The 12,160-nt window shown below is 44.2% G+C and overlaps 1 protein-coding gene across 3 annotated transcripts in view; it reads left to right on the top strand.

Annotated features, from left to right (window-relative positions):
- Window positions 1-12,160, top strand: part of NEGR1 (neuronal growth regulator 1) — a 297,771-nt gene that overhangs the window by 188,063 nt on the left and 97,548 nt on the right. For all 3 annotated transcript variants that reach the window (XM_030033013.2, XM_030033015.2, XM_030033014.1), the window contains exon 3: window positions 103-228. In XM_030033013.2, the coding sequence (XP_029888873.1) occupies window positions 103-228 (126 nt within the window). The remainder of the gene's footprint in view (window positions 1-102; window positions 229-12,160) is intronic.

Genomic DNA, 12,160 nt, shown 5'->3' with positions numbered 1-12,160 from the left:
TGGCAAGATGGATATCCCAGCTCTCCTCAGGTGTCGGTGCTCTGGCAGGATTGCACTGATACAGCAGCTTCCTATTACAACTTTCTCCTTGTTTCATTCCAGTTTCTCCGAAGATATTTCGTATTTCAAGTGACATCGTTGTGAATGAAGGAAGCAATGTTACTCTGGTGTGCCTGGCCACGGGGAAGCCAGAGCCGTCCATTTCTTGGAGACACATCTCTCCGTCTGGTAAGTACACTATCTGTCACCTGGAGCTTTCTGCAACATCTCACCAGTAACAGGCTTTGCTTTTTCAGTTTTCAGAAGCGTGACAGCATCACCTTTGTATGCCTTAAAAAGCGTGTGCCTAACTAGACTTTTAGAAAATAAAAGCTTCTTCAGATTTCAGCTGAGATCAGTGAAAACAATAATACTACTGTAACATAGTAACGTAGAAATAAAGGCACCCTAAACATAAGTATATTTTTAAGCCTGTTTTAACAGGCTGCAGACATTTATCAAACAATTCCAATTAAAACCAAAGCAAGGAAATAATGAAGAACACACATGGCTCTCTAGAAGTGGGCATGAAAGTTAAAAACGTTAACACATTGTGCAATAGATTTAATTTAATGTAACTACCATTGAACCATTATGCCATGATACAGCATAGTTTATTAGAATGGTTTTATTGAACAAATTAAATTACCTGGGTGAAAACTTGCAAACAAAATGACCTCTAAAAGCATAGTTTCTATTTAATATTTCCATGTATACTTTCAATTCCTCATAATATATTTAAAGGAAACTCTTAGCTAGCTAACATTACAGGCATCTGTACACTGGTTGACTTGGTGCAGAGCCACCGAAGCTGGCTCCCTGCCAGCAAAGCAGGATCTGTCTCACTCGGAGGTGGGGAGATCCCTGCTCCGTGTCCCAGAGCTACTGGCTTTGGAAATCCTGGTGGGTTTTGTGTTTCTGAAAGGAGATAACTCCCTGCTTCCAGCTGCCTGTTGCATGCAAGACTGGTATTGCACTGGTTCTTTTGTAGGGACTCTACAATGATAATTGATTTTGCAGTGAAGGTCTTTCTGTTTGCTCACACAACTTTTATAAAATCCATGTAATTGCAGGGAAGAACAGTTTTATGGACTGTCACAGCTTACCGCAGTGTCTCATAATCCTGAGTAACAGTTTGCTTTACAAAGCAAGATCTGGAGAAAAAAAAAAAAAAAACAAAAAAACTTTTGACCTTTAAGACAATGACAATGAATTCTGCTTGAAGTGTCCATCAAGGGACTAGGGAAAAAAATTCAGTTGTAGCAGAAAATGGCTTTTAACTAAATGTCAAATAAAATTTTATTGGAAACCGTGGTGATACTTTAGAGTAATAGCTTAAAGCATTAGATTGTCTGCCGAAAGGAGCTGTTACAATTTTCCTGGAGAGGAAAAAAGCAGAAAAGGAGAATTAGTGCACTCAGGCTGGAGAAGGGGTCTGAGGAGGAATTAGATCCTCCTCATCTTGAATTCAGACAAAATTAGTGGACATAATCACAAGGCAGGGCTTTCAGTGAACCCACTGATTTTGTATCTTGACCAAAGGAGTGAGAATGAGGACTGAGAGGAAAAATGTGATCATTCAGCTGCAGACCCATTACATTTACCACAATGAGAACTGAAACTGAAATTTGAGGAAAAGACTACTCAAAGATATCGTGGTACGGGGAGAGTCAATCGAAGTGCTCATGGTGCAATGATAATGTGCTCTTGCTGAGCGCCTAGCACAGCAAACTGCGGGCGGACAGGTATGTTTTCCCACCACGGAGGATTTAAGGGCAGGCAGTTACAGCCTCTGCTTTGTTTCCCTTCCCTTGCCCAATACCTGCTTTGTTCTGCATTCTCGGCCCTCTTGGAAGTGTATATGAATAGTGCCCGTAGGAGACAGCAACTTTCATTTACCATGTGCTTGCTCTTTCATCCTCTCTGCTGGAGCATCTTGACCAAGTAGCTGGCAGGTAATCCTGCAAATCCCATACACCTTCTCCTTTTAGGATTTTCTTTGGGGAAGGGTGGCTTGTTGGATTGGTTTTTCCCCATCCCTTACTCTCTCACCAGGAAGCAGTAGGTTAGATGAAACACAAACATGGGCTTAACAAATTTGGTACTTTAAAAAAAAACAAAAGGAAAATCACAGAATTGAACCACAGACTGGCTGAGGCACAGGCCTCTGGAGATCAGCCAGTCCAACTCCTGTTCAGAACATGTCCAGTTGGGTTTGAATATCTCCACGAATGGAGATGCCACAGCCTCTCTGGGCAACCTCTGCCAGCGTTTGGTCACACTCACAGCAAGAAAGCTTTTTTTTCATGTTTAAATCGAATTTCCTGTGTCTCAGCGAGAGCCCATTGCCTCTTGTCCCGTCACCAGCACCTCTGCAGAGAGGCTTGATGCATCTCCTTTACATCCCCATCAGGTATAGGACCCCCGGAGCCCTCTCTTCCCAGGCTGAGACCCCACCTCCCTCAGCTGCTCTCCAGTTCAGGTACTGTGGTCCCTTCATCACCCCCATGGCCCTCCGCGGGACTCCTTCCAGGATGTCCATGTCTCTCTAGTCCAGGGGGGCCCTCAGTACGTGCATGCATAATTCATTGTAAAACCACTGGGATGTGCACCTACCACAGGCTTGCTGTCTGGGGTGGCACTGGAAGCATCTTCTCACGGCATGACTGGTTCACTTCACCTCCAGATGCACTTACACTGCTGCTCATGAACTGCTCAAGCTTGTGTATGGGCAAAGAGGAGGTACACCTGATACAATCACAATAAATGCTTGGTTTATATATGTATATTTGAACTTCTAATTCAAGGGTCATTGTTGGCCTAGATCTAATATTCCCTGCCCATGGCAGGGGTGTTGGACTAGATGATCTTTGAAGGTCCCTTCCAACCCAAACCATTCTGTGATTTATGACTTACCAAAACAGAAAAAATACTGATGCAGTTGAAGTTTTTACAGACAGACTTAGTTTCTATCCCTTCTCCTGATTCAGCCCCCTCCTGTGGGGGCTGAAGGTTGGTGGCTTCCTTCTGCTGGGGGCTGTTTTGGCGAGTTGTCAGCACCCAGGATCCTTCAGGGGGAGGAATGTGATGTTCATGTTGGTGGTTTCTTCTTCCTCCATTTAGGAGCTTTTCGGGGTCATTTTGAAGTGTTTGCTAGCATGCTCTTACACCTTTGCTCTTTCTTCATTGCTCTGCAGCTCCATGTTTCATCCTAATTTACTGTATGTGGTGCCTTCTACGTATGCCCGATATCATTCCTTTGTTCTCCGATACCCCTAAAGACCACTTTGTCCAGCTCCAAATCTGCATTTCTTTAATGGACCATGGGTGAGCTGTTCATAGCCGTGGCAGTCCCTGCCCATCTCTATCCACCCCGTGCCTGCCCTCCTCTGCACCGTGTCCTGTGTCCCTGCTTCTCAGGCCCCTGCTCCCACACCAGCTTGTGTTTCTCCGCATTGCATCATTGTGTCACAGTCGTAAAAACCTCATTACACACAGAATCACGTCTCGCTACCGCTGGCTCTATAAAACCATGGTTGTACCACAGAAAGGCAAAGGTAGAACAGATTAGCCAGGGATGCCTGCTCAGTTGGAGGAAACGCTGCCCCAGCTGAAGCAGGCACAACAAAGCTGCAGGCAGGGCAGGACAAGTGCAGGCAGAGATGCTCTGACAAGCCTCAGTGCTGAGGCCTGGCAAACTCATTGCAAACGCTGCGTTACAGGGCTGCATCGTTACAAAACCCATTTCTTCCAAGAGGTGAGCGCTGATGCGGCCGTTGCAGAGCACTGGGACATGCCTTGGGTGTCCCCTGGTTGATTTATGGACAGAACTCTGTCCGGAACGGGAGAACACAGGATCCAAATAACTTTTCGCTCAGAAATCTTCTAAAATGGGATGGAAGCAGACATATAATTTACAGAACATATTCTGTCTGCTAGTCTACCAAATAAAGAAGAATTTTTCCATTTCAGTAACACAGTACCACTCCTGTGCTCAGGTGTATGTTCTGGTGTACAGACTGTTATAAATGGCACCCAAATCCAATTAAATATCAGTCTAGCAAACAAGAAGCCTGGATTTATTAGAAAACAAAATGCAAGAGAGTTGAAAACGCCAGATTTCTGTAACGGCTTATATTCTCTCTGCAGCAGATTACCTTTATCTAAACATAAGCTTCATCTGCACTTTATAATTTCTACCAGTTTTCTCCTGTAATTCCCAGTGGCACTAATGAGGCTTACATGCAAACATCACATCTAGAATACAACACTAAATTATATTAATGAATCATATTTAGAATATTCTGAAATTGTTTGTCAAAGCTGCTACTAAAAGATAAGAAACTGAAATCTCTGAATACAAATGATTCAATGTAGACTAATTCCAAAATATTATCATGATTTGCATCAATGCAGCCTTTACTTGGATAAGGTCGGATTCAATTTTTTTGAACAACAGATAAAATGAACCTTTCATAGGAATAAAAATAAAATGTATTTAGAGGTGATTTTTAACTTAGTACATAAATTATTGGCCTGGAATCTTTATAGTGCATGTTTAACTTGCAGTCATTATGTAAATGCTTTCATTATATAAATATTCATTATACAAAGCCATTATGTAAATCCACAAAAGCTACACATTCAGCGTAACACCGTAAGAAACATGGGGCTGTAGTTTGTAATCTGAAAATCTCGTATTGTTGAAATGTCATCTGAATAAATTGCAGGTATTACTTATTTTGTTCTGACATTTAAGAGCAAAGTGCAGCATCAATAGTTTAAGAATGAAACCAGAATTTTAAAGAATTAAGGTCTGCCTGAAACGTAACTCCAGCTTTTAACACTCGTCTGCACTGTTTGTGTGTGTGTGTGTGTGTGTTACATTGCCGGTTCTGAAAAGCAAGCTCTGCCAGCGCTACCAGGAGCAGTAACAACAAAAGCCATTCAGAAATCTTCGGATAAAACGTTACTGCCTTGCGAAATTTGGGTGCTCTTGCAAAATTCGGGTGCTCTGTGTCAAATCTCTTTTCCAGTTTGGTTTTGCAAAACTTTCCACAGGCGTTTTCCCAGCCTCAGAGGAACCGACGGCCCGGGATGCTCGGGTGATGTCTGGCAGAGCAGCCGTGCTCAGACCGCTGAGCCGAGCAGGGGCCAGCAGCAGAAGCATGCACCGCCTGAGCGCTTTGCTGCGTAGGACAGGCTTCCCAGGAAAGCCTGACATTTCCTGGGCTTATCAAAATGCAAAATACCTTAAATTCCATAGTTTCGAAAAGTCTTACGGAAAAACCAAAACATTTTCTACCTAACTCCCTTAAAACAAAATGACACTTGGAAATTCACACTGTAATCTAATGTTCAGGATATAGAGGTATTTCATTTGTCTATATTTGAATTGAGCAAATGGAGAGAAGTGGGGTATCTCTCCACATCCCAGCAGGTTGTTTTGGCAGTTGCTGCTACAGCACATGCACGGAGGCATCGGAGCGGCTGCTTTCTCTCCTGGGAAGGACACAGTGAGAGCTAGCAGAGCTAGCAGAGCAGATGGGGCGATCGGTCAGACATGTACGGTTGTGTTTTGCCAAACTAGCTAAATATCCGGGTGGATGCTGGGGGAAACAACGTGCTTCAAACGAAGCACAGCTGCATTTAGACAACAGTGACCAGGATGGGTCTGTATCAAATGTAGAGAGAGAGAGGGACACAGAAAAATAGTGCAAGAGTAGCCTCACCTTCGGCTTTGTTCAGAGTGCTTGACTTTGCAATCATAATATTTACCACAAGTGTTAGATGAAGTTTCATGTTTCAAACAAGTATTTTCACTCTAGTCGGTTCGTGTTGGCGTTGTGTTGTTACCCAGCAGACTCACATGCAAGGCTGGGCTCCACGCGTATGCTCTGCAGCACCAAGCGTGGTGGAAGAAGTGAGGGCAACCAAGAGGTTCACCTTTAAAGTGCACTGCTGGTCCAAACTAAAACACTGATACGGATGTGCCCAAAGTGCCCGAACTCCATCCCCTCAAATGAAGGAAACCTGGTGGATGCTCTCCTGGAGCGAACCTCGCGTGGTCTTGCCACGAGCAGGAGTTCAGCCCACACAACCAGGACAGATCTGCTCTGAAGTGAAACCAGACCCCAGACCCCCCCACGGTGCACGTTAGGTCCTCAGCGCTGTTTCGATCTCCACATCCACCCCTATTATGCTGTATTACCTGCTAGCGTCGAGACGGAGCATCACTGGCTCAACAAGGAGACAGATGTGTTGATGTACGTTTTGATAGCGGGTTTCACAGCCACTGGCTGGAGGCAAAAAAAAGAAGAAAAAAAATAAGACTGAGACATAGGAATCTCCTCGTTTATTTGTAGTTTTGTGTAGTGTGTGGCAGTGTTTCCTGATCATACCATCCCGGCTTCTCTGGTTGTTCATATTGAACAGTCCCGCTCAGCCTGGATCCTCAGCATCATCCCCGGTGACTTCTGGTTTCGTGTTTTGCAGTTCTTCCCCGCTTTTTCGCCCTTTTCTCACAGTTTTATCCCCATTGCTTCCAGTCTAGTTTCTAGTTATTTTCCTAAAACATGAGGATAAACTGGATGTATGTATATGCATGCATTTGGGAGGGCAGATTTTCAGAAATTATTAATTTAGCTGGATGAAGGCAGATTTTCCCATGTTGAGTGAAAGGCAAATACCTAGCACCAGGACACTCTCGTTGTTCATTCAGTCCTGTTTCCAGAGCATGGTAACACTGAAACTTTTCCAAAATAACCGAACAACCCCCCAGAAAAGCCCTGTAAGAACTGTTTAACACATGCAAAATAACAGATTTTTCACTAACACTGAGGAAAGCTACACTTACCCAGAAATTAGCCTGAATTTAGATTTGAACATACTCACATGATGACTCGTCTCCTTCTCTAACACATTTCGTTTGCTGCCGGGGCACGTGTGCATGAGTGTGATATGACTGAACTGAATCTAACGCCTGTCCTATTGTTTCTGGACAGCCCTAAAGCTGTGAAGATGTATTGCATTAATGTATCATCATAGCAATGTCATTCTGACGATATATTAGTGTAATATATCTTCAGAGCACTCCAATGAGGGCTGTCTGGGAAGAAGGAGTCTAAGAGCCGATTCAATTCAATTACAGGACAAAAGGCAATGCTAGTCCCTGAACAGGCAGAGTGTGATTCCTGCAAGACCCTTCCTGAAGCAGACTGCTAGAGAAAGCTGATCCTGGGGGCGGGGAGGAGCAAAGAGGCTTTTTTAAAACTTCTGGCTAAATCCTAAGAAACAAACAAAGCTTGATATGAGCACAGATAATGTCAAATATTTTGTTCCACTTGCACTTCTGCTAGAGAACCACGGTTTTTCAGATGTTATCCACACGTGACAGAAATAAGAAGTATTTTGTTGAAGTCAAGTACTCTGAACCTGTATTTCCAGGCTGAAAATACTCAACTGACATGAATTATTATCAGATTTCCGGGGCTTTGTGTGTTTACAAAGTGCGAGCTCGTCTTTTAAAATGCCCCATCTCTTGCTTTGAAAATGGTTTTAAAACTGAAAGTTTTAGAAACAAAAGTCTCTGGCTTGTGCTTTTGTCCTACTAGATGCTAAAAATCTAACAGATATCATTGCTGGTGAGGGTTATTTCACACCACTGTTTCCTTCTAGTATATCTGCAATTGTGCATTATGAAATTTTTGATCTATGAGAAGCTGCTCTCATCCACCCTCTGCTTAGCTGCTGCCTCTGCACAGTGAAGTTACTCCCAGCACTAATCAAGTTGTGTGAAGGATCTTGCCGTTGAAGTACACTTTCCCAACTTCATAATTCAAAGTCCAATTAGCAGGTACTTCAAACAGCCTGGCAATACTGCCATCCGAAAAGACCTCTTTCACTTGGGCTGCTTTGTCCCAGATAGCGTAAAATCGGTGATTACTGTTTCCTGGTTCATGGGTTTGGGTTCGCAATGCCTGGAGTCACTGTTCTGTAAGAGCCCTAAAGGTAACGGAGGGTTTTCTCATACGGAGCTATCGCTTTGTCAAGGTGACGTCCTGCAGGAGATGAACCTTTGAGGCCGGAGCCGGTAATGTGCTCACGGAGATGCTGCCCCACTCGAGCTGCGGCGTCCTGAGCGGCAGTGACGTGCAGCCACCTTTCCTAAATGGAGGTAGATTTATTGCTGCATTAGACCAAAAGGGAAGCTAGTTCCCTTTAGGTGTCTAAGAAGCAGAATGTAAAATAATTCAGTGATTTAACCTGATCAGCAGTGACAGTGATATGCCTCCCTTATGCCATCATTACTCATCTTGCAGGCAATAGCTTCATTACGGTGCTAGCGCCGTGCTCCTCGGTCAAGTGAAGCATTACCGGACTGAGCCAAAACATCTGTTTCTTGCAACCGAGCTGGAAGTGTTTGGAGACGAGCCAGGAAACCTTCAGAGATAGACCAAGGCAGGAACGATCAGCGGTGACGGGCTAAGACTGACTGCGATCAGGGAGGTTTTGCTTGTGCGGCAGAGGAGAGAAGATAAGCAGGAGAGTCCTGCACATAGCTGTCTGCTCCTCTGCCACTCCGCTTAGCCCCTGGCATCTGCTAACATTGTCTGTCCTGGCTTCGGGAGGAAGGAAGGACGGGGATGTGCTCTCAGCTGTCCTGAGCCACCAGAGAAACCTGCAAATTGCCTCTTGGCTGTGCGTTGTGCGTGTTGGCACCAGCTGGTTCCAGAAGCAATGCCTTCAATGCCAGCATATTACGCTGACAAAGATAACGTTAATTTAGGGCTCAGATGCCTTGGGGCTTTACAAAGCTCTTGTGTCCCGCTCCTAGGCTGGGTTTATGGAGAACACCCCTTCTTTTTCTGCCTTGACATAAACTAGTTCTGTGCCATTTGAGGAAGCGGCTCAGCTCTCAGCTCTAGGTTTACAGCTCCATGTTGCAGTACTTTACACAAGCCCACTGCTTTGCGGTTTTTTATTGAACGGGGATGCCTGCTTCTCCCAGCCATCAGCTCTGGCTGGGACCTCCAGGAGTCAGTAGACCTTCCAGCCCAGTGGGTTGACACGTTTCGCTGTTTGCACCGATGGCACAGCACCAAGGCTTTGGGCTGCTGCTCCCACCCGCCGGGGCTGGGCGCCTGAGCAATTAGTTCGGTTGCAGAAATTCGTGCTATCCATGCAGCAGAGGATGAGCTACTGCAGCACACCCCTCTTGGCGTACAAAGCTGGTTGGGTGGTTGTACGCCCTAAATGCAACAACTTGCACTGCTGCCTCTAACCAAGCGCTTCCTCAGCTGCAGACGTGCTTCAAGGAGCTGCTCCTATGCTCATCCTTGGATGATCAAGGCCTCCCTGGAAAACACCCAAAGCACGCATCCCCCGCGACACGGGATGGCTCGTGGGGGGCTCGGGGTCTTCCATCAGGAGAAAAACTGTGTGCATGGGACAGCTAAATACCACACCGATGGGCACATCGTGATTGCGTAGATGGATTGGTCCATGCTACAACTGTTTGGGGACCTGAAGTTTTGCGATTAATATTTTATATGAATTTAATGGCCTGGCTCATGATCCTGAAGGGAAGTTTTTCAGTTGGTAAAGGCATCGCATGTCATTAAATCAATGGTTCCCTGATATCAAACACACCGCTGGCAGCTTCCCAGGAACTCAAGGGGAAATGGTGTGGAGCTCTACCCAGAGTAAATGAGGGGATTAATTAACATTTGAAGACAGCAGTGCAACCGCTAGTACCCAATATAAACTGCTGGTTGTGATTCTTTTCCTTGCCTTTGAATAAACAAAAAATAAGGAACTTCCAAAATCACACCTCTCCCATACAAAAGACTGTGTCTTTTGGTTTCAGTTTGTGGGACCTTTGGCTTTTTTTTTTTTTTTTAACAATACTTGTAAGTACCATTCTTGGGACATTTAGTATTAGGACCCAATTAAGTGACATTCAGTATCACGATCCATTGCTCTGGGGTCAAGTGACATTACACTGTCTGTGGTCAGGAGGTTTCTGAGAAAGACTTCTCAGAAAAATGTCATTTTTATCAGGACCATTCCAGAAGTTTGAGCATCCCTTCAGGAGCAATTATAGGTACTCCTAGAAATCCTTATGTCTTCTTAAAATCTTTAAACAAGCTGAAAAAAAAAAAATTCTTGTTAAAATACAGTTGTCAGGAGAAGAATATTCAAACTAAGATGGTCAAATAATTGGGTCTTTGTGAAGGAACTGAGAAACGAGAGTAAGATTACAATCTTAGCGAAATACAGAGTTTCAAACTAAAACCGTACAAAAGCACTGCACAGAAATAAGTATGACTTTTTTGACGATTTTATAACAAATGGAAAGTATTTCTTGCTTTTCAATAAAAGTAGATGAACTCATTAATAACTCATAAAATGCTATGAAAATTAGAATTTTAATACATGCTTAGTTTATTCCCTCAGATATTAGTTCATTTTTATTTGAGAAATACTGCACTTTCGAGTGAGCAATTTATGAATCATAGAAGATATTTCAGTGAAACAAAATCTTTAATGTTCAAAACCAAACCAAGGAACTGTAGATTTCACCCTCTTTCCCCTTACTTTGGTATAGTGTCCCTCATGGCTATTTTGGGAGATACTGGTCTTTTGAAGACAATGTGCCAATTTTGGGGCTTGCACAAATTTTTAGAGAAAAGTAACAGATGACCTCAAAAATCCAATGAGATGCTCCTTTTTTTCTATTTTACTTTTGAAATACTTTTTTTTTTTATTCTTTATTATTTTGCTACTGTTATTTCTGTCTTGCCCCACTGTAGTGGTGGGTGTTGGTACCGAGGCGGTGGCTGGAGCACTTTGTGACAAGGGTCTTTCAGCCTCTGGGGACGTCCCCTCCAGGAGGGCTGCAGGCAGGCAGGCAGAAAACCCCGGCTGGGCAGGCTGGTGAAGGCAGACGCTCCAGGGAGGTGGCAGCGAGCGAACAGCAGATGCGGCATTCATCCTGACCATACCTGCAGTGCCTCCTGTTTCATTTCCCAGAATCATTTCTTCTGGGCATTTTTATGAATAGGTCATATTTTAAACATATTAAGAATTCTTTTTAAGATGCACGTTTAAAAAAAAAAAATGGTGTTGCTTTTGAGGGATATGAAGAAATATGAAAAAAATAGTCGTTAATGATTCGTTTAACTCTAGTAGTGCCTCCAGTTTCAAACTGCAGACAGAAGAGTCATATAAAATGGGAGGGATCAACAAATAAATGTATTTGAGCCAAATAGATAATCAGCAGGTAAATAATAGGCTGTCATTTTCAGTGCATCGTTTTGATACAGCAACAGGAGGAAGGGATGTTGTAAAGCCATCAGCCAGACAAGCTGTGAGCACTGTCCTTTACTGTGGGGCAAATGCCTGGCTGGCACTGCCTGGGCTCCTCCGGCTCCCCATCCCTCCTGCCCCCCATCCCTCCGGCTCCCCAGCCCCACAGCTCCCGCACCCGCCAGCTGACCAACGGACCACGTCTCTTCTGAAAGCCGCCACAGGCATGGGGCTTTATTGGGAATAATTAGCCTCTTCCCCAGAGCCAGATCCCCACATTAAGTGGCATGAATTATAAATAAGATCAAGTGAGATTTAATCGTGTAGCTTTCTTATTAATAAGATCATTGCCCTGTTCTTCCCTACACGGTTTTCATTTTTGTTTTGCAGAGAAAGGTTTTTTAGGCTTTTTTCAGACTGAAGATGTTCATGTTTAGCTATTTGCCGCAGAAGATGCAGCTGCCTCTGTGTAAGAGGATCCCTTGCAAACCCCTCTCCTGCTGAAGGGCGCTTTGCATGTCAGGATGCAGAGAGATGATCTCCCTGCTATGGGTTGTGGTCTTCCAGTGAAAAAAACTGGCATTTGCAGCAGACTGCACTTGCACCCTTGCCTTCTGCAGGCAGCACAGAGTTTTGAAGAGATCCACAATCAGAGTGCAATCTGATATGCATAAAACTAAATATCCAGAAGACATAACATGCAGATGAACCCACTATCTCAAGTGGGTTTTTTTCTTCCAGAGTAACATCTGGTGGACCGTATCTTCTCCTCAAGTATTAAAATGGAGCTGGCTCTCCTTTATATTAATAC

The sequence above is a fragment of the Aquila chrysaetos genome, chromosome 12 (genome assembly GCF_900496995.4).
Source record: "Aquila chrysaetos chrysaetos chromosome 12, bAquChr1.4, whole genome shotgun sequence".
Taxonomy (NCBI): Eukaryota; Metazoa; Chordata; class Aves; order Accipitriformes; family Accipitridae; genus Aquila; species Aquila chrysaetos.
This window is presented reverse-complemented; position numbering and strand designations above follow the sequence as displayed.